The 21,342-nt window shown below is 39.6% G+C and overlaps 1 protein-coding gene across 4 annotated transcripts in view; it reads left to right on the forward strand.

The window, feature by feature from the left end:
- LGI1 (leucine rich glioma inactivated 1) overlaps positions 1–21,342 on the forward strand; it is a 39,742-nt gene that overhangs the window by 11,232 nt on the left and 7,168 nt on the right. For 3 of the 4 annotated variants that reach the window (XM_058697201.1, XM_058697200.1, XM_058697203.1), the window contains 3 exons: positions 9,013–9,084; positions 9,181–9,252; positions 20,501–20,572. In XM_058697201.1, the coding sequence (XP_058553184.1) occupies positions 9,013–9,084; positions 9,181–9,252; positions 20,501–20,572 (216 nt within the window). The remainder of the gene's footprint in view (positions 1–9,012; positions 9,085–9,180; positions 9,253–20,500; positions 20,573–21,342) is intronic. The other variant, XM_058697202.1, reaches the window with a different exon arrangement.

Consider the following 21,342-nt stretch of genomic DNA (forward strand, 5'->3'; position numbering starts at 1 on the left):
TTCGTTTTACATAAAGCTCAGTGATAAAAGGGTCCCATGATCAATAAAATTGGGAAATTGCATATTTCATTCCCTTTTGAAGAGTCTCTGTTTAAGGATAGAAAGATCCGTGTAATTAAGATTATCTTCAATTATCTTCACTTACTCACTTTTCCCAGACTTATTTGGATTATTGTTGTTGTTGTTGTTGTTGTTCATGTACAATCTCTCAACCCTATAAAGCCTCATATTTCAGGGAATATACTCAGGGAACAACTGGGCAAGGCTGTTCCAGATTTGTAGCAGATAAGTGGGCAGATCTGATGGGATTAAAAAGAGGAAGCGTGGCCTTGCCTATGACCATTACCAGTCTAAGCACAGAATCCCAGCTCTGCCAGTTACAGGCTTCAAATTACTTTACCTCTCTCACTTTGTTTTTTCTTTATATTTTAAGAGGAGAATATAAAACCTAAATTAAATGTTCATTTTAAGATTAAAATGAGTTAATAGATGGCAAGCTGCTGAAGATGAGGCTTGTCACAGAATAGGCTTAAAACTTAAGTCCCTTCTCCTTGGTGCTTCAAGACCAGGGCAATACACGCTGAATTTACACACAACATCAGGAGGATGGGCTGTTGACTAGTAATGCCAACTCCTAGAAAGGAAAAGTTTGACTATCCTGGGATGAGAGGTAATAGACTATAAAAGCAATGAGGTAGATCCATGCTCTAATCTTTGCTAGTATGCATGCCAAGAATATTCCCAAGGGAATCCCTGCAACTCTAACACCTACATTCTAATCCTGGCCCTGCCACTGATAAAAGATGTATGTGACCTTAGGTAAATCACTTAACTTATGGAGACCTGTTTTCTCACCTTAAAAAAGAGGAATTGGGGGCACCTGGGTGGCTCAGTTGGTTAAGTATCCAACTTCTGCTCAGGTCATGTTCTCACAGTTCGTGAGTTCAAGCCCTGCATCGGACTTTCTGCTGTCAACACAGTGCCCACTTTGGATCCTCTGTCTCCCTCTCTGTGCCTCTCCCCCCTCTCAAAAATAAATAAACATTAAAAAAAAAAAAAAGGAGGACGTAAACTACATATCTCTCTGGAGTGCCCCTCACCTCCCGCCAGATTTACATGAAGCTAAAGTAGGGTTGTTTCCTATCAATCCAGATGAAGAGGTGGTGGTCTACTTAAGTGTCAGCTGAATTGCACTGAAAATGTTTTGCAGGGATGAGAGACCAAAAAAAACCCCAAAACCAAAAAACTGTGACATAATGTGCTCATGTGTGATGCTTCCCATTTTAATGCTTTCCTGTCTTAAAAACATATTTTTAAATATTCAAGTATAAATTATTCACATGGCACATGCACTTAGAATATGTGCATTTAACTAAGGTGAATCATCAGCCTATCATTAATTATCATTCAACCAGCCCTATTCTTTTAGATAAAGGAGAATATTAGTAACTGAAGGGGCTGAATCATTTAAGCACAGTGAGCTCTAAACAAGTTGGCAAGCTTTCCAGCTATGCCCTTAAATCTTCTAGCAGCTTATAGCCTGTGTGGCTTGATCTCTCATTTACCTATATATGCATATATAACACATGTTGCATATGTGCCTGGAATTGTGCGTTTTTGTGTCACACACACTACCCATGGCTGGTTAATTCCTTGGACGATGCCCATAACAGTTCTCTTGGACAGGTGACAATCTCACTAGACCTCAGTTTCCCTAGCAGTAAAACTAAGGTTCTTCACTATATCTAACGGCTCTTCCAGATCTGATGTTTTATGTCTATGCTCTTTGATTATTCTCTGGCAGAAGCATTGGAGACATGCTCACGTACATTGTCTCAGGTAATTCTTAGAATCTTCCGGGAAGTCTTTTGGTTATCATAATTCTGATCTTGACAGATGATGAAACAGATTCACCTACTTTATGTATCGTGTACATCATAAGTGACAATTACAAGCTTCGAAACCAGATTCTCTAGTCTATATCTGATTAATGCCATCTCCAAGTGAAAGTACTGGCTGATCACTCTTTTCTTCTTCATGCAGAGTAGTCCTTACTGAGGGGAGATTATATGGGAGAGCCCTCCTAAATCATCTCCATCGTCCCCCCCCCCACCCGCCCCCGCCCCAAATAGCCAGAAGAATCTGCTGTGGCCTAGAAGACACAACGCAGGCCACTCGTGTGTGAATGACAATTCTAATGGTAATCGAGATATCACAAGTGACTAGAGGGAATTTGAAGTAGTAGGTATCATTAGAGTCAGGGGATGCTGGCACATGGCCAGATCAGCAGTCTGGTTGGAGACTAGGGGAGATTTTCTCAGCAGGATTACTCCTCCTATTCAGCTATCTGCAGCTCCCCATGCAGAGCCCAGCCCTACTCTTCCATGAATGAAGCCCACAATGCTACAAGCATAGATTCATATATATTTGAAGCTAGAAACAACCTAAAATACCTTGTCTTGCCCCCTCATTTGACAACACAGCCAGGAGAAGTCTCAAGGCCACACGGAGTATTTATGGTTAATTCTGGGAATTAAGAGCCAGTCTTCCTGATTCCCTCTTCACTGTGCTCCTCCCGCGGTCCCTGGAGAGGTGAGGAACCAGGGCAGGAAACCACTTCAGCGGCCCATTAGTCTTGGCATCAACACATGTGCCCGCCCAGTCCTTTTGCTCTTGTGGACTTCCATCTCCAGCCTCTTGGCTGGACGTTGGGCAGCCTGAAACTTGACCTTCTTCCAGTGTAGCTAGATCCTAATTCTCTGATCTTCTGCTCATTTCTTTACTTCTCTGTTGTTACCTCGGTTTCCCTCAGGACTCTGAGCTCCGCGCTGACCCTGTCACCCACCTTTTTGTTCCTTTGAATTAAATGCTCTGGTCCTAGCTTTTGAATTCAACCAGGAACCCCCTAACAATTTTATGGCCTTGGTGTTAATTTATTGCTTGCGAAGACATGCGACCCCCACACACACCCCCTCCTGCCATCTAAGCAGTTGGATGTAGGCACCAGAGGGAGGCACTGGAGCTTGAGGCTAGCAGATACTTTTCAGATACCATCCTCTGTTCCCACTGCGATATTAACAATAAAATCATGAAAGCTTTTTAAAAAAAACCTATCATTGATAGGGAATTTTAAGAATATTATTCTAAATGCTTGAGGCAATCAAATATGCAATTTGAAAAGATTATTACCGGGGGGTGGGAGGCAGGGGAGGGTGGGTGATGGGTATTGAGGAGGGCACCTTTTGGGATGAGCACTGGGTGTTGTATGGAAACCAATTTGACAATAAAGTTCATATATTGAAAAAATAAATAAATAAAGTGCTCTTCTCCAAGGTCAGAGCATTCTTGATGGTGATGTGATATGTGTTATCAATAAAAAGTATATATTTCATTTTAAAAAAAAGATTATTACCTATCAAAACTTACTGGATGCTTTACTCAGAAGTAAAGTCATATTTCTAAATAGTTTCATTTTAAATCAGAAAGAATAAACATATATGAATTGAGCACTAAGCTAAATATCCTAAGGAAAACAAGAGAAAATAAATAATAATTAGACAAAATAATAAACTAGAAAGCAATTGGAATAATAAATAAATCCAACATTTGATTCTTGGGAAACCAATAACATAGCAGACCTTTGAAGGAAGCAACACTCACAAATGGAGAGAACATTAATTATTCAATAAAAGGTTTTGAGTAAGTTTGGGTAAGTATTTAGGAAAGAATCAAGGCAGTATCTCACCTCATATTATACATAAAAGTAAGTCCCAAATGGATCAAGGAGTCAAATGTTTAAAAAAAATTTTTTTAAGGGGGTAGATGTAGGTAATAGTTCATTGATCTTTATGTAGGAAAGAACATTTTAAGAATAAAAGCAAAGAAAGAATATGTACCATATGTATGCATATCAATATCTTTGGGTAGTATGATTATGTAATCTTTAGTTTTTCCTTTAAGCATTTCTGTGTTTTGCAGAATTTCTACAATGAGCATATAGTGTTCATAAGCAGAATACACCAAACTGCATTCAAAAGTTTTAAAGTCTTTACTTGAAAAAAAAATACAGGTTTAAAAGGTTTTAATATCACTTTGAGACTACTCACATTAATTAGTTCCTTTAAAAAGGGGATTATTGTTTCATTGTATTTCTTAAATCCTTATAAGCCGAACAGTGTTGTTACGGTTGTCTGCCAGAATGTAGCTATTAAGTCATTATGTGACCCTATACTGACAGGCTACCAGGTGTGTCAATACCAGGGCACTGGACAAGGAGTCTTGGGCCTCATGACCTTAAGCAAAGCTTTTCACAACCCTCTGATCCTCAGTTTCCTCTTGTCAAACAGATATTAATATCTCCTCTACCACTTTCACAGAGTTTTTCCAAAGACCAAATAAGATAATCCAGCAAGAATCTATGAAATATAGGCTATTATGAAGGCAACAACCATCATTTAAAGAATGAGCTATTGCCTGCCTGGAATTAACAGTTGGTATGTACAGTCTTCCTAAATCTCCTTCTTGTAAGGAAACATACACTCCCTTGGTTGCAGAGAGGAAATAAAGTCCTCCTCATTCCTCCTACAGTCCCCTTTCTTACTGAATTCATGAGGGTGATGACTAAGAGATATAAGCGCATTACCTTTGGGGGCAAGGTCAGATCGGTCAACACACATCCCTGTGTGCACCTCTACCAAAACTCTAGGGGGAAATGCCTGATGTTTTCCTTCCCTAAGAATAGAGGAAGTGGCAGAGACCTCACAGGTTCCCATAGGACCAGAGGTGAAGAGCAAATTCTAGACTATCTCCACACCAACCCACAGGATGGCTGCTTGGCAAGCCTATGGGATCTAGATCTCTGATTTGTGCCTCAGAGTATCAAGTTCATTCAGATGGTACATTGGTCCCCACCAACCCTTCTATGATGCTGCTTTTGTGAGCATGGTTGTCAAATCTGAGTCATATTATTGCAGAGTCTTACTACATGTAGTTATGGGGACAGGACCACCCACAGCACCTCTATGTCCCAGAGCCACTGCTCCAACTAGACTTGCTACAAGGAGCGAACTGCTCTCTCAGCCACCACAGGTAAAGAGGGGGTAGTGTAAGTGACCTGGAAGGGAAGCGTACCATATGCAGCCCAGGCTGCATATAAGAGTCACCTAAGGAGCTTTTAAACATCCTCACGACCAGGCCACACCCCAAGTGTAGAATTTAACTAGAACCCCTCAGGGTAAGAACCAGTTACCACCATATTTTTAAAGCTTCTCAGGTCTTTCCAAGTGCAACCAAGATTAAGAAGCTGTGGCTTAGGATCTAACACAGACCTAGGCATCTCCCCTGCTTCAACATTCACACAACCTTCCCTTTGCAAGGCCTCCTCCACATTCTGCTCTCTCGTAAGTGTGCCTGGCTCATACTTTGCCTGCCAGGGAGCTAACTCAACCCTGAGGCATCCTTTCTCCTTCAGCTCCTCTGCTGGCTGGCTCCATCTGTGTTTGCTGATTCCAAGTACCCAGGAAGGGACTTATCTTCAGCCTAATTTGCCTTTTGAACCAGGGTATTTGGCCCTTGGGAGGCTGACTGACCCCAGGATCAGCCCTTCTGGATAAAGACATGAGTCCTAGCCCTAGTAATCTGTGGAAAGGGACAGAGTTTGTGCTCCATAAAACATGCCGCCTTGGTCTGCTCTAGGTCTGTCGTGTGTGAAGATGGTATGGAGTAGCACAGTTTCCTTTTAACAGGGACTGTGGGATTCTTTAACAACTGGCCCAATGGCAAATCATAATATTGAAATCAAACATATTTCAAGAAATTCATAAAAATTAAGGGTCAGAGTTTCACCCTCTTTATAGAACATGATTTTTAGTCTTTTAAGTATACATAGAATAATAAAATGGATAGCCTATTCAACTATATTTATAATGTATGTATAATTTTATACATCTTTGTCTACAGAATCCTTGTCCATAGAAAACCACAATTGAATTTAGAATTGAAAGACTAAGATACTCATTATTATCTTAACCAGAGTGATTATTTTTTAGTTTTTATTAAGAAACTTTTTTTATTGAAATGTAATATACATAATGAAAAGGGTACATATACTAAGTGTTTATCTCGATGACTTTTTAAGAATGTTTTTCAGAGAAGTTTTAGGTTCACGGCAAAATTCAAGAGAAGGCACAGAGATTTCCCATATACCACCTACCCTCAGACATGCATACCCTCCCCCATTACCAACATCCCCCGCCACAGTGGGACATTTGTTACAATTGATAAACCTACATTAATACCCAGGGTCCCTAGTTTACATAATGGCTCACTTCTGATGTTGTAGATTCTAGGGTTTTGACAAATGTATGATAATATGTACCCATCATTCTGGTACCATACAGAGTATTTTCACAGCCCTAAAATTCCTCTGTGCTCTACCTGTTCATTCCTGCTTCCACACCACTGTGGTTTTTTATAAAGTGAATATCTTTGTAATCAGCATCCAGGTCAAGAAACTAAGCACTATCATTACCCCCAAAGACTCCCCTTGAGCTCCCTTCCAGTTACCACCCATCTCCAATGGTAACCACTATCTCGATTTCTGGCAGTATAGAGAGTTTTGATGGGGTTTGTGGGTTGTTTTTGTTTTTGTTTTGTTTTTGTTTTGTTTTGGTTTTGGTTTTGGTTTTTTTGTTTTGTTTTTTTTTTTTTATTATGTTCTGGCTTCTTTCTCTCAACTTAGGTTGGTGAGATTCATTCATATTTTTACATGTAGCTTCCGTTTTAGCCAGAGATTTTAATCCTTGAAATATCTAGTTCAACAAGCATTATTTAACCAGGAACTGTGCTCAGGGCTGGGGACACAAAAGTAAATAAGGGTAAGCCCCTGCTCTAAGGAACATTCAATCTAGTAATGTAGTAATGACAAGAATTTAATGTAAATTGAATTCCTTTTGTTTAACAAATATTTATTCAGTGTCCACTATGGGATGGGCAGTATTACAGGTGCTAGGGATAAGCAATGGACACGCAGATACAAATTCTACTGGGAATCCTCTGTTTTATTTCCCTGACATGTGTGGGCAAGTTCTGCCCACTAATATCTATTTCCTGCTCTGTTTTGCATCTAATTTCAACATAAGGGGAACTAGTGCTGAAAGCTCTTTCTTCTGGTGACTTAGAGTGTACAGTTTTGAAGTGGCTGCCCCAACCATGGGGCAGTTTGTAAAGCAGTGAGCATGGGAGGTATTTCTCAGTATCTATTTTTGCCTTATTCTATTCTGTCCATCACTGATACTGCCTATTCAGAATGAACAAAGCTCTGGAACATAAGGAAGGCTTTGGATGTTACTTGGAGCAAAGCTGAGCAATCTTGTTTTTCACAACTGTGAAGTAAGAAGAGACAAGTGCCAGAGTTATGACTGGAATCATAAACCTTTGAATTTGTTGTAATAACTACAAGCATCTAATAAGTATCATTATTCATTAGTGTTGACTTTTCAGAGCCTAGTCAATGACTTAAGTATAAAGCTATGATGTTGGAAGAGGAGAGAAAGAGAATCCAACATCACTCCAGGATTGATAGCTTAAGATGAAATGGAACAGAGCATCTAGTTTTATTTATTTGGTTCATGTTTCCTCCCATTTTTATGGAAAATGTCAAGCACATATAAAAGTAGAGATAATAGTAAACTTCATTTCCATGTATCTATGTTTTACCTTCAAAGATTCTCAGTCATGATCAATTCATCTCCAACTCACTGCTTTCCCCTCCCCTGATTATTCTGAAGCAATCCCAGATGTCAAATAAAATTTTCAAAAATGTTCAGGAAGTAAGATCTCTTAGTATTAATCTCCTTAGAGGTGAAATCACCAAGCTAGTTAGTGCCAATTATTTTTAATCCTTAGACTTCAAAAGTAAGTCAAAAAGATTCCTAACAGAGAATATTGGACTTTACATAGTACAGTTAAATGGGATGTATGAGATTTGAATTATCAAATTATGTCAAACACCTGGTCTAGTCCATGACCTAGATCACATTTTGGAGAATAGTTACAAGTGGAATAAGAGGTTCCCCCACACAAGAGCCTTAATGTGTAGATGGAACATCACTTGAACCCATTATAAATTTGTCACCAGTACATTTAAAACTTTATTTTTAGCTTGTATCTACACTTTATCTAATGAATTCCATAAATTAATACTTACTCAAAAAAAAACACCTCATCTTTGTATTATTTGGCCTATAATCACCTCTTTTAAGTCCGTCATTCAGAAGCTGGCAACTTTTCCAAATTGTTCAACAGGATGTTGGGACTGCTGGTTGATGTTCCTTTTCATCAGTAATTTCAAAACCAAATTCTTGTGGATTTTGACATTGCAAATAAATGTGCCCAAGTTAAACTGTTTTTTTCCCCCAACTATTTAGTAATAAATGGGTCTAAACCTTTTCCTAAGCCTCACTGTTTCCCATCTTCAGCCTGTTCTATTATCTAAGAAGGATGTTAGTTGATGTTCATTGAGCCAGTGTTGATGGCCTATCTACTGTGAGATATCAAAGCAAAACTAGGCTTTGATGGAGCTACTTTTCCAGGGCTTCCAGGCTTAACACCCTGAGGCACCATTGTGTGAGCTGATCAGAATGTTCCAGAAGTTTATAGAGCAAGAGGGAAAGATTCTGTTAGTGTCTTTGTCATAAAAATGTGCAAAATGTTGCTTTGGCTGCTTTGACTGTCATACTTGTCCAGTTATATCTCAAAAATGTTACTCAGGGCATGTGACATCCATCACTGTGAGAAGTGGGACATGAAGACTCTATGAGTATCTGATGAAGAGAGAATTGGGGGTAAAAAAAAAAAGCTTCAAAGATTACCTAGATAAACAACACTGTGGAAGACAGACACCTAGACACTTTTCCATACACAACTCCCATTCATTTCTTTAAGACATAATAGCAGCAAAGATTGACAATCTGTCAGGTTAACTGTTTTCATTGTGTACTTTTTCCTGGGCAGATTATTCACATCGAACTCCTTTGATGTGATCAGTGACGATGCTTTTATTGGTCTTCCACATCTAGAGTATTTGTAAGTAAAAAAAACTTTTCTTTGACATAATGATTCAGGACAAGTCCTCTTGGGTTCCTACAGCTGTCTGACAACAAATATTATAACTTATTGCAGATTCATAGAAAACAACAACATCAAGTCCATTTCAAGACATACTTTCCGGGGACTAAAGTCTTTAATTCACCTGTAAGTATGAATGTTGCTGTTACTTTTTAAGCTTACTAACAGACAATGCAGTTTGATAATCTGTGGCTAAAGCGCCCACTTAATGGGTAGTCCATGAAAATTTAAGAAACCCAAATGATTTCTCTCCATGCATACTTGCCATATCTCCCTGTCATCAGCCAGTGTGTGTCCAAGAAATTGATTACTATTGATAGGATTAGCCTAATCCAACCATAATTAGGAAAATAATCTAATGCAGGGAAGTTGTGTGACTGAAATAACTTTTTAATTATCTACTTCATTACTCACTTCATGGATAATTATGGATTGACTATATAGCTTAATTTGATATGTGCTGTTTTTCTTTTTCTGTGTAAATCCTGACTTTATATACATTTAAATATATGCTATACCCACCAGCAATGTCTACACAGTACCTGAACAGCTTGTTTATAAATTAAATGTTTAATTATTCAATGGATGGCTAGAGGTACAACTGTTGTTCTTAACAGGAGACAATTTTGCCTCCTAGGGAACATTCATCAATATCTAGAGACAGGTTTGATTGTCACAACTGGGGGCTGTAACTGACATCTAGTGGGTAGAGGGAAGCAATGCTCTTAAACACCCTACAATACACAGGACAGCCCCCACAGCAAAGAAATATCCAGCCTAAAATGGCATAGTGCTGAGCTTGGGAAGCTTGAAAAACATGAACAAAATAACTTATTTGTCCTAGCCTCCCCCACCGCCTAAACACACACACACACACACACACACACACACACACACACACACACACACAAATGTATTTTTAAGAAAGCTAGAGGGCATGGGAAGAAAAAGCACTAACATTTATTAAGTCCCCACTATTATGTTGGTCAATTTGCTTTACATGGATTTTCAGTTAATCCTTTTAACAATCCTGCCAGATAAGTAAAATAATCCCCATTTTAGAAATGAGAAAACAGAGACCTAGAGGTGATATGTGACTAGTGAACTGAATAGCTATGGGATTATAGCATCAGTAGTCGAACTGCAATGATTATTCATCCATTCAAGGCTATTTTTCAAGTGCCTAATATGTGTCTCATTAATGTTGAGACAAAAGTCCAGGAGATCCAAATGTCATTCCATCAACTTTAACCTGTTCCCGCACAATACCTCACTATCAGCTCCGTTCTAAGCCCCAGGATCTATAGCAGGGAACAAGGCAGACAAAAATACTTGCCTTTTGAGCCACATTCTAGTGTGTCCACATGGTCCTAATGCTTCTTCTCACCAAGCCTTGTTTCAACTCCTGTTTGGATTTGCAGCAAGGAAGGGGGAACTGATGGCCAGATGTATTATGCACAAATCATTATACCTTTCAAGTCTCCTGTAAAAAGTAATTACAATAAAAAATGTTTGCTAGGCTGCTCTGCATGTCAATGATATAATGTGATGGAAAAATAATCGTGCATGGTATATATGTTATGCCATTTTATCACAGAGCCAAACACCACCAAACCTCATTATTTAGAAAATGATAAATAACAGAAACAAATATATGGAAGAAGAAATGAAAGTCTTGACCTCAACTTGAGAGCTTCTTAATTCACATAAATCCCATTCAACATAGCTTCTGTGTGATGCTTAGCATCATGAAGGGCTAAAGGAAGGATGCAAGATCCAGGTATCCTTTTTGGGAACTTGCAGTATAAGTCTTGCCATTCCCCTTGGTTCACTCAAGTGTATCTTCTCTTCAGTCTAAAGGACTGCCTGATCTGGAAAGAAAGGAGGAAGGAAGGAAGGAAGGAAGGAAGGAAGGAAGGAAGGAAGGAAGGAAGGAAGGAATGGTTAATGAAGGGAGAGAGGGAGAGAAAGGAAGGAAAGAAGGGGAAGAAAAAATGGAAGGAAAGAGGCTAGAGATGAGGAGCAAAGGGAAAAAGAAAAAAAAAAATCTATACAACACCCTAATGAAGAACATCTATTTTGTTTGACTACAGGCTGTTAGGTCCATCAAATGAAATGGGAATTGAAATTTGGGTCATAATGAGGCCCTTTATAAGAAGGGGACACTGGTATAGCGTGTGCTTAACATCTAGACATTTTCAAGCTCAAGGGAACACTAAAGTCAGTATTCAAAGGGGCATGAATCTTAAGGGTCAGACGGTGAAAGGAAAGATGATCCTCTCTGACCAGGTGCTAGAGGTGGGAAGGTGTTATGAGGGAACAGGTTAAAGTTGACTAAATGAATATGACCCTTAGGTCTCCTGCATCTTTATCTAATACTCAGATTGACTCATATGGCATTGCCAATATTAGACTGGTTTTGATCTACAAAAATGCAATGCCATATGGTTCCTCCTAAATAGTCTTTAAGAAAGTGTCACACAAAGATGAATAAGATCCAATTCCAACCTGGAGAAGCTCAGCCTGGCAAGAGGAATTAGACAAACAAATATTTTCTCACTGAGTGCCTTTGTCCCCAAGTTATATTCTCCTTTCCAGTTATGCCGTTCTTTGAGCTGTACTCCTTTCTTCCTTCCTTCCTTCCTTCCTTCCTTCCTTCCTTCCTTCCTTCCTTCCTTCCTTCCTTCCTCCTTTCTTCCTTTCCCTCCCTCCTCCCTTCCTCCCTTACTTCCTTTCCTCTTTTTTTCTTTTCTTCTTTCCTTTTTTTCCTTTCAAGGAGAGATGGGTAGGGAAGATTTGAAGCCTAAATGTCCCTCTGACTGCTCAGCACGTCAAGTTAATTTTCCATTATTTACCACCTGTAAATAAATCTGGCATCTGTTGGAGCCATTAGTGTCCTTTTTAAGATTTTAGGCTTCAAAGTGCAATTTCCTCCACCTCAGACCAAGTCTTCCAATCAAAGGCAAGCACTGAACCAGTGAGGAATGATCACCTGACCCTCTAAATTGCACATACTGGAGGAAGAGTTTGCCAAGTTTTTTCAGGTCTTGACCTCATTATAGTCTCCTGGTGACCTTACAAAAGAGACAGGACAGTGGCACTACCCACGGTGACATGAGAACATGGAAGTGCACCTGCATTTAAGCTGCTCCCCAGCTAGTAGTAAAAGCAGAAGTTTCCTGGGGTCTTTAATAAGACGTCTCGTGCCCTCCCATTATGTCAGGACCAGAAAGCTTTGATTGCGCTGCCTGGATCCTCCCACAGGACATGGTCTGGGGAGCAAATATGACTAGGAAAGAAGGAAAAGATCCTGAAGACAGGAGCCCTAGCCTTGCTCTTCATCTCCAAATGCAAATAGTTGGGATGAGACATATACTTTTAGGTCCAGCTGGCTTCCACTCTGCCCCACCTGAGCATATACACATTCAGTCAGTTTCTAAGGAAGCAGCACACTTACCTTACCTTCTTATACATCTATCTCAGGAGACTTAACTTCTAAAGAGAGATTTATAGATAACTTAAAAGTTACTATATATACACACTCCCCCTCAAGCTAGCTTTCAGAGAAGGGTGAATACGTTTCAGTCCTTATAAGGCCAGTCAAATCCTGGGACACTATCTATTAGTTTATTTTGAGTGACTGTCCCAATGTTATACATGTTTAACTTGAATGTTTGAATAGTTTATATATTTCAACAAGGTTTGAATTTTTCTAATGACTGTGTATTACTCTTGAAATCAGGGGGAAAATGCATTAAAAATATTTTATGGCCAACGATGATGAAATCTCTAAACATTGTGTATTTCTGTTAATACCCATGAGCCTTTTTCATAATTATTTCCTTGGGTATCACATATGTGTTTGTAATTAAGGCCCAATAGAGGCAGGTCTGTTTGCATGTATATATAAAAATATTCGGGGAAAATTGTCATCGATCTGTATGTGTTGTGGGGCACCTGCTGGTTGCTCAGCACTGTAGGGTAGCAAAAGGTATATACAGCAGTCCTCAAACTCAGGGTGCCTATGTGTCCCCAATCAGTCAGGCAGGATGCCTTCACAATGACATACATGCAAGGAGGCAGTGCGATGCAGTGGCTGAGGGTGATTTCTGCCACCAGACTGCCTGGGTTCAAGGCCTGAACAACTGTGGGATATCAGGAGGTCACTTAACTCCACTGTGCCTCAGATTTCTTATATGTAAAATGGGAGTGATAATAATCTGTAAAAATATCGACAGGAAACAATAAGATACTTAGGAGTACCTAACTCCTAAGGTTATCATGAGATCAAGTGAGTTAATCTATGCAAAGTGCTTAGCACAGAGTCTGGTATGCAGTCAGCACCATTACGTAGGGATAAATTAAACTCACTGCCTAACTTCTATTCATCCTGGATCAAGATTCCAAATGCTGCAATGTATTTACCCCTTTAAATGTTTTGTATGAAATGAAAATACCTGCTCTTGAAGCACTACAAGTTCAGTCAGACAGCAACTCAAGATGAGAATCTGTACTGCAGGGAGGCTGGGAGCACCCCAGATAGCTGTGGGTGATGTTTCTTAGCAGCAGAGCCCAATGGCACTGAAACAAACGTGCTGTCTGAGACAGTCTGGTCTGCCTTAAGAGACAAGACTTTCCAGTAGGTTCCATAGTCATAATCACAGGTTTTCTCAGGTAAACCAGGAAGACACCAAAGTGGAGGGAATGGTCATCCCCTCTGTTGGGAAAGAAAGACCGTCTGCCATTGGGAATGCTTGACCCTACTCAGCTAGTTTCAAGGTAACTAGACATTCAGTTGGGTAATTTCCTGGTGTCTTAAAGAATATGTCTAAGGCAGACTCTGAACCAAGACTAGAGAATGGTGCTTAGTTGAAGGCACACTTTAAAGAGCCTCCACATTGCTTTGGAATGAGTGAGGCTAAGTGAGGGTGAGGCTAAGAGGAGGGAGGGCTCTTTGTGAGCAGTGGATCTATGTGATGTGGGGGTGCATGACAATGGCAGTTCACAGGGCTTTGTACTTTCTCCCTAACTCAGTGTCTTGGTATAAGGGGGGCTAAGAGAAGCATCTTCTACTCTTTTCTTTGTCTAGATTGGTGGCCTTCTACTCCTCCACTCCAGCCTGCCTCATTCATATCTAAGTATCTACTGAGGGCTTACTTTGTACCAGGTACTAGGAATACAGTGATAAGAAAAGCATCCTTCCAGTACTAACTACAGAATCAACCTAGAACAAATTAACATTGATGAAATATATCCTCAAACCTTTCCTTGCCTTGTCTTCACTCCTCTCCTGATCAGTGCTATCCCCAACACGCTCTTCCCCACCTCAGACATTCCGGTACACCCCTACTCCCTATAAAAACCTGTGACCAAACTCATTGACTCTTAACAATGTGACTTAAAGTATTGCCCCTCCTCATATCATTTCATAATTATTAAAGATGAAGCCATAGCCTTTCACAGGTGAAAAGTATAAAAATGTGATTTAAGAGCTAGAATAGAACTTGCAGATTATTCTGACCAAGTGATTGTTCTCTTTGCAGAAAAGAAAACAGTCAGAGCTCAAACCCAGTATGCCATTCCTGGCTCATGTCATTTCCACCCCACTCTGCTGCCCAATCCAGGGAGCCCTGAAGAGGGCAGGCAGGCAAAGTGTCGGCTTGGTCAGTTGCCCGGATTTCCTTCAGTCATGCAATGCAGAACGTCTTTTCCTGACAATTCTAGGGCCACCTCTGACTCCTTTCCTCTCTCTCCATCAGCCTTGTAATTTGTTTTCCTCTTATTCCTAATAATACTCATATTTAGTTTTAAAATCTAGCAACGATTTGACCCTTACCCACCTAACATATTTTTGAAGAGGAAGGAGGCCCCCCACATCAGTTCAAGCTCACACCCTTTCATGCCATCTCACACTGGACCAGAAAGAAGGAGACAGAAGGTCTCTAGACCTTTAGGAACAGTAACATGTGTCTCTGAAATCACTTGCTTTCCACGTGAATATCACCATGAGATGAACGCTGTATTAATGACTAAAAGAAAATATGACAAAATCTTTCTTTAAATGTTTTTATTTATTTTTGAGAAAGAGAAAGAGACAGAGGACGAGCGGAAGAGGGGCAGAGAGAGAGGGAGACACAGAATCTGAAACAGGCTCCAGGCTCTGAGCTATCAGCACAGAGCCTGATGCAGGGCTCAAACTCGTGAACTGTGAGATCATGACCTGAGCCGAAGTCATACGCTTAACCGACTGAGCCACCTAGGCACCCCAAAATATGACAAAAATCTTAACAGTAATTGGCAGGATGGTTATTGTTTTACACTTGAAAAATAGAATTTTTATACTTTCCAAATTTTCTTGAAGAAATAATAATAAGTATTATTACATATGTATGTATACATATATATGCATATGCATATATGTGTGTATATGTATATCAGGAAAAAATATATGCCAGTGACATATCTATCACTAATAAATGTGTATGCTTTATATACATCAGTAAAAGATGAGACACTTAAAAATACCAAGGCATAAAGTTCTGTCTACTCAAAGAGGCAAAGAAAATAGATGATCTCAACCTCCTGAATTGAGCATTTAAAAGTGCTTAGATATTGGGGCACCTGGGTGGCTCAGTTGATTTAGTGTCTGACTCTTGATTTTGGCTCAGGTCATAATCTCACAGTTTGTGAGATCAAGCCCCATGTCAGGCTGTGTGCTGACAGTATGGAGCCTGCTTAGGATTCTCTCTGTGTCTCTCTCCCTCTCTCTCTGCCCCTCCCTGCCTCTCTCTCTCTCTCAAAATAAATAAATAAACTCAAATTTTTTAAAAATAATAAAAGTGCTTAGGTATTAAGTATCACTGGCATTGACAACAACCAAGAAACAGATTAGTTTTGTGCCTTGATTATCTGACATAAGGCTTAAAAATTCACATACAGATGCAGAAATTTTCCCTGGAATCTATTTCAAAAGTGTGTTTATAAAAATATTAGTAGTTTTTTGTGTTAATTTTCACAATAAATGAAATTGGTATTCTTTACTCAGTTTTGCAGATGTAGAGACAGAAACCGAGAGAGGTTAAATTAAGTTGGTAAAAGGCACACTCCTGACAGTGAGGATGCTCAAATGGAAGCCCTCGTCCACTTGAGACAAAGCCAGCACCCAAACTACTATGCTGATGTGGGTATGAAAGTGACAGTCAGTTTTACAAAAGACAGAGATCATATTTCAACCGGAGCAGCTATTAGGGAAAAGGGAATGATAATATGAAGCTGTTACTCATGAAGCAGGGGGAAGATGGAGGGAAAGGAGAAACTGAGAACATTAAATGGATTGGATTTTCCATTTTGCTCTCCAGTAGCAAGACTCAATGTAGAGATGGAATCTGAAGAATCAAATGATCCTAACATCAAGTCTAAAAACTCTAACCCTAACCCTATCTCAATATCTCTAGCTGTTTCAGTAACCTAATAGGCATGAAATCTTCACCCTTTCTGCCTAAGGACCAAATGCTGAGCAGGCTTCCCGGAGCATCAGGGACTTGCTACTTTTTCTTCCTAGCAGCCCTGGCCCAGACCCCTCAGGAGCTCCCCACCCCACCCACCCACCTCCCAAGTCTCTCAGAGAATTGCCCATAAGCCCCAGACACCCATGATGGTTTTGGAAGCTCCAGGCCCTCCTCAAAGCTGAGTTTCAGCTGGTGCAAGGAACCCAGAGGTGTAGCTCCAAATCTGGACTGACTGCAGTCCTAAATTTCCTCAGAGGATGAGGGCCTGAAGCCATGTGGGAATCTTGTGAGAAAAATGGGAGCTCCATCCTGAAACCGATCTCATAAAATAGTTGACATCATCTGACCATGACAGTTATTCACACTCCAGCCCAGTAACTTCAGAACTTTACAGATGAAGTAAAATAATTGGTTTAGAATGATTAAATCCTCACTGGACAGAACCATTACATACACATATACTAAGCAATGGGGTCTTTTTAAAACCTCAACTTTATCCTTTGTTTCTTCTGAATTTAGAATTTAGAATAACAATACATGCTCGATGATAAAAACTCTTACAATCCAGATGTTTACATAGCAAAAGTAAAAGATTCTAAGTGTAAATGATTATATCTTTTTCAGACCTTTATGGATCGTTAGACACATATCCTCCCTCCCCAAGTGGGATTATCTTCTACGTACTATTCTCCAATTTCCCTACTTTTTGTTTTCCTTTAGGCATAATCTCATGTCAAATAATAGAGATCTACCTCATGTTTTAAAATCTCCTGCAAAATATTCCATGTTAACTGCACACAATCCTTACTGACAGACATGCAGGTTGTTTCCAATTCTTTTCTACTCTAGATAATTCTAGATTAACTATCTTTCCCCAGTTGGGCAGTGGGTCTCAACATAATTCCAATTCTATTTACTTGGTAAATTGGAAAATACTCTTAACTGGCCAGCTAAGAAATGTGTGGAGGCATTTCATATTTCTTTTCTTCACTTTGCAGACTCTTCTGATCTCCTATGTGCCCTATGCATCCTTCACCATGTGCCCATCAGCCTGCACTGGCTGCTTTACATCAGGGCCCGGTTACATTAGTTTTGCAGAATAATTCCCAGGCTTTGTCAGCATTGCTTTCCTAAGACATTCTCTGCTCCATTCCCTCTTGCAGCTTTCTTCTTATGCAAATGTGAACCCTGTCACTGAGGCCTCCCAAAGGCTTCAGGGAAGCTGTCTGAACTCCAATTCCTGGGCCTCTGGCATCTGGAAGCCTTCCTCTCATTTCTGAGTCTTCCACTTACTTCTGCCTCTTTTAGGATTCCAGGCAGACTTCTCATGCCTCCCTGTCACCAAACCTAGGCATGAAGCTCCATCCGATCTCCTTCAGAAACGGTCCACTGTGAGTCAGTATTTCACTGAATTTTGGCAGTGGAACAGGGAAAGAGTCACATTGAGTGCAGTAAATCCATCCATCACTTCTGCCTTTGGCACCTCTTATGCTGTCCCACTCTCTGGTCCCCAGAGTGAGAGCCTCTCTGTCACAATAAGTCCTCAAGAGGCACAAAGCCTTATTCTACAGTCCATCAGGTCAACCTGCCTTCATCGGTCCCATCCAACAACTCTGTTGAATTAAAAGTCCTCCATCTTGTCATGGAAAAATGATGTGTCTCTACCCCAGAAGACTGTAGCTCCAAGTCTGTGTCTTACCAGCTGCTTCTGTGGTTGCCTTCACCTTGGGTATGTGAGGCCTAGAGCTCTATGCATCCTTTGGGCAGGAAGTGGAACTCCCAGATTTGTTCACTGTTTAGAAGACCTGCCTTGGAAATGGAATGGAATGGAATCAAATGGAATGAAATGAAATGAATTGAATTGAAATAAAATAAAATAAAATAAAATAAAATAAAATAAAATAAAATAAAATAAATAAAATAATTGCTTTGGGCAGCAATGCAAACAGGGTATCTCTTCCTGGGCAACCCTAGTGGCAGTAGTAATTCAGGACTTGTCTGTTTCTTCATTTCACGTCCACTGTCTTATGATCCAGCCTCCTCCAACCTTGTGCCCTGCAGCCAGGTGTAGTTTGTGCTGGTTTCACCCATGTAGGAGTTAGCATGAGAACTTAAAGACACATCGTGCCAGAAAATAAATTGAGACACATAACTCGGGAATGACTCTGGACTTGTCCAAGACACTAGGAAATCTCTTCATTCAAGAGAATTCAGAAAGGTGAATTATGGAGACATTCTCTTGAAAAGTCTTCTTTAACAACATTTTATTAATACTAAATAGGTGGACAGTCATGGTAGTTTTTTCGTGTGGTCAGTTTTCTAAATGTTGTTTCCTGAGCAGTGTACACACAGAAGCCCTTCTCCTTCGTTTCCTCTCCCCACCTCCCTGCTGCCCTTTGTTGAGAGTAGACCAGATGCCAGGTGCCTTCCTGAGTTATCCCATTTACTTTTTCTAACAATCTTATGACATGAGGTATTATTAACTTCCCCCTAAAAATGAAAAAACTGAGTCTTGAGGAAGATTTATAAAGTCGCACAGCCAGGAAAGAGTGGAGTCAAGATTCAAACCAAGCTCAGAATGACTCCAAAGCTGTGCCTTTCTTTATATAATGGACTGTCACTGAGACCGGAACATTCTGATTCAGTTCCCATTCTTACGTTCCAAGGTCCATTGAAAAGAGTTTTCCAATCTAGTAGTAATTTCTAAAACTCAGGAAAACAACATAATTAACTTAAAAATAGGTTTTAAAAGTCTTGAATGTTTGCACTTGAGAAATCTCATAGTAATTAGAGCAGGTGGAAGACAAGAAAAGTTTTGAGTGTGTTTTAAATGGAATTTGAGTGAATTTTCAAGGACTTTGGAGGCCAAACACATAAGCTCTTTTTATTTCATTTAATTAAAAAAATTTTTTAATTGTTTTTAATAGTTTTGTGGAATAAAAACAATCATAAGAAAAGTATATAACATGTATATATACAATGCTGGTTAAAAATAAAAAATTACCAGTACCTACATTCCTTCCTATCATGCAAGGCCCACTCCTTGTTATGTCCACACTTCTGTAATATGGACACATTTCTCTTTTCTTGATAGTATCAGGACTATTTTCTACTCATTAGCTTTGATTAGAATCATTCTAGTGATTCATGAAAGAACAAATAGAGAAAAACAATTCCTGTGACAATAAGACAAGAACTGGAAGAAAAGGAAAGAGATGATTAAAGAGGATGGATGGATGGATGGATATTTGTGAGAAAGCTGTTTTCTGAGGTCGAATGAATGTATGTAAAAAGGGAGTATATACTTTGGAAAGAAGAAAGGATATGCTGGCAGGGAGGTAAGTTAGACAGAGTCCTCAAACTCTAGAGCTATTGGCACTATCAGTTGTGGATTCAGCTGCTGTCTGGAGAACGTGAGGAAGAGAGAGGGAGGAGGAGGGGCAGCCTGAGTGTGAGGGGAAAAGGGCACTGTCAACCATTTAGTTAGTCATCATTTGGGACACATCCCCTAGACTGAATGTCCAAGAGTATGAATCTCATATTCTATTCTACATAGAAGGATCAATGCCCAGTATCATTTTATTGCTGGCATTGTGGGGGTTGTTTGTTAGTTTCTTTTTTTACCATGACATATAAAGTGCCATAAACACTGAGCAAGTGTTGAAGCAATGAGACCAAGAATTGAAAATACGATAGTAGGAATCTGAGTAGTATCTTAGAAGAAGGAGAAGAAAAGGTACTGCAAGTAATTTAGCGTAGTCGGGAAAGAATAAAAGGGACTTATAATTAAGTTTTATCATAAAATGCATTTATTTAGTTTATGACTATAGTTTACATCACTCTTTTTTTTTTTTTTTTCCTTCCAGGAGCCTTGCAAACAACAATCTCCAGACACTCCCAAAAGATATTTTCAAAGGCCTGGATTCTTTAACGAATGTGTAAGAGGACCTAAGAAATCACTGATTAATTAATTCGCAGTTGTTAACAAAGAAGCCTGTTATTGAGGATTAGAATTCGTAACTGGCTTTAAAATTAAGTTAGAATTTTAAAATTTAAATTTTAAATTGGCTTAAATTTTAAATTTACTTGAACTAATGTTGGAGCCTTCTATGGTATTTCCCACTGGAAATTCTGAATATATGGTGCCCAGGCATTCCTTTGACAAAGTGTGTGTCCTCTGGGAGGTAGTGCTGATAAGGGACTTTGAGGGTGTGGGAAGAGGAGGCCCAGAGTGAAGTTTCAAGATGCCTTTTTTCACATGAGTTCCAGGAAATGGGGCTACAAAGGAAAAACATAAAGGAGTCTGGGAAACTGACCGAGTACAGATGAAAGGTTACACCCATGGGTTGGTCAATCAACAGAGAAATGGAACAGGAAGTGGGGGAAGGGAGGCAAGTTTGCCTTTTCTCTAGTTAGACTGAACAACAACTCTAGGCTTAATCCCCAGGAATTTGGCTTAAGCCCCAGGAAGGGAATGAACTTAATTATTTTTGACCCTTTTTCAAACAAAAGAGCTTTCAAACTTTGACTTTTAAGCTTCAGAGTGAAAGATCTTTGTAAGGAATTTGTATATTTTGCTGTAAGCAAAGCAAGTAATATATGCCTAATCCTCTCAAAAGCAATTTAGCTTCATTAAGTGTTTTCCAGACATTAGAAGGGTATTTAAATGTCATAAGATAGATACAGGAACAAATGAAAGAATATATGA

The sequence above is a fragment of the Neofelis nebulosa genome, chromosome 13 (assembly GCF_028018385.1).
Source record: "Neofelis nebulosa isolate mNeoNeb1 chromosome 13, mNeoNeb1.pri, whole genome shotgun sequence".
Classification (NCBI taxonomy): Eukaryota; Metazoa; Chordata; class Mammalia; order Carnivora; family Felidae; genus Neofelis; species Neofelis nebulosa.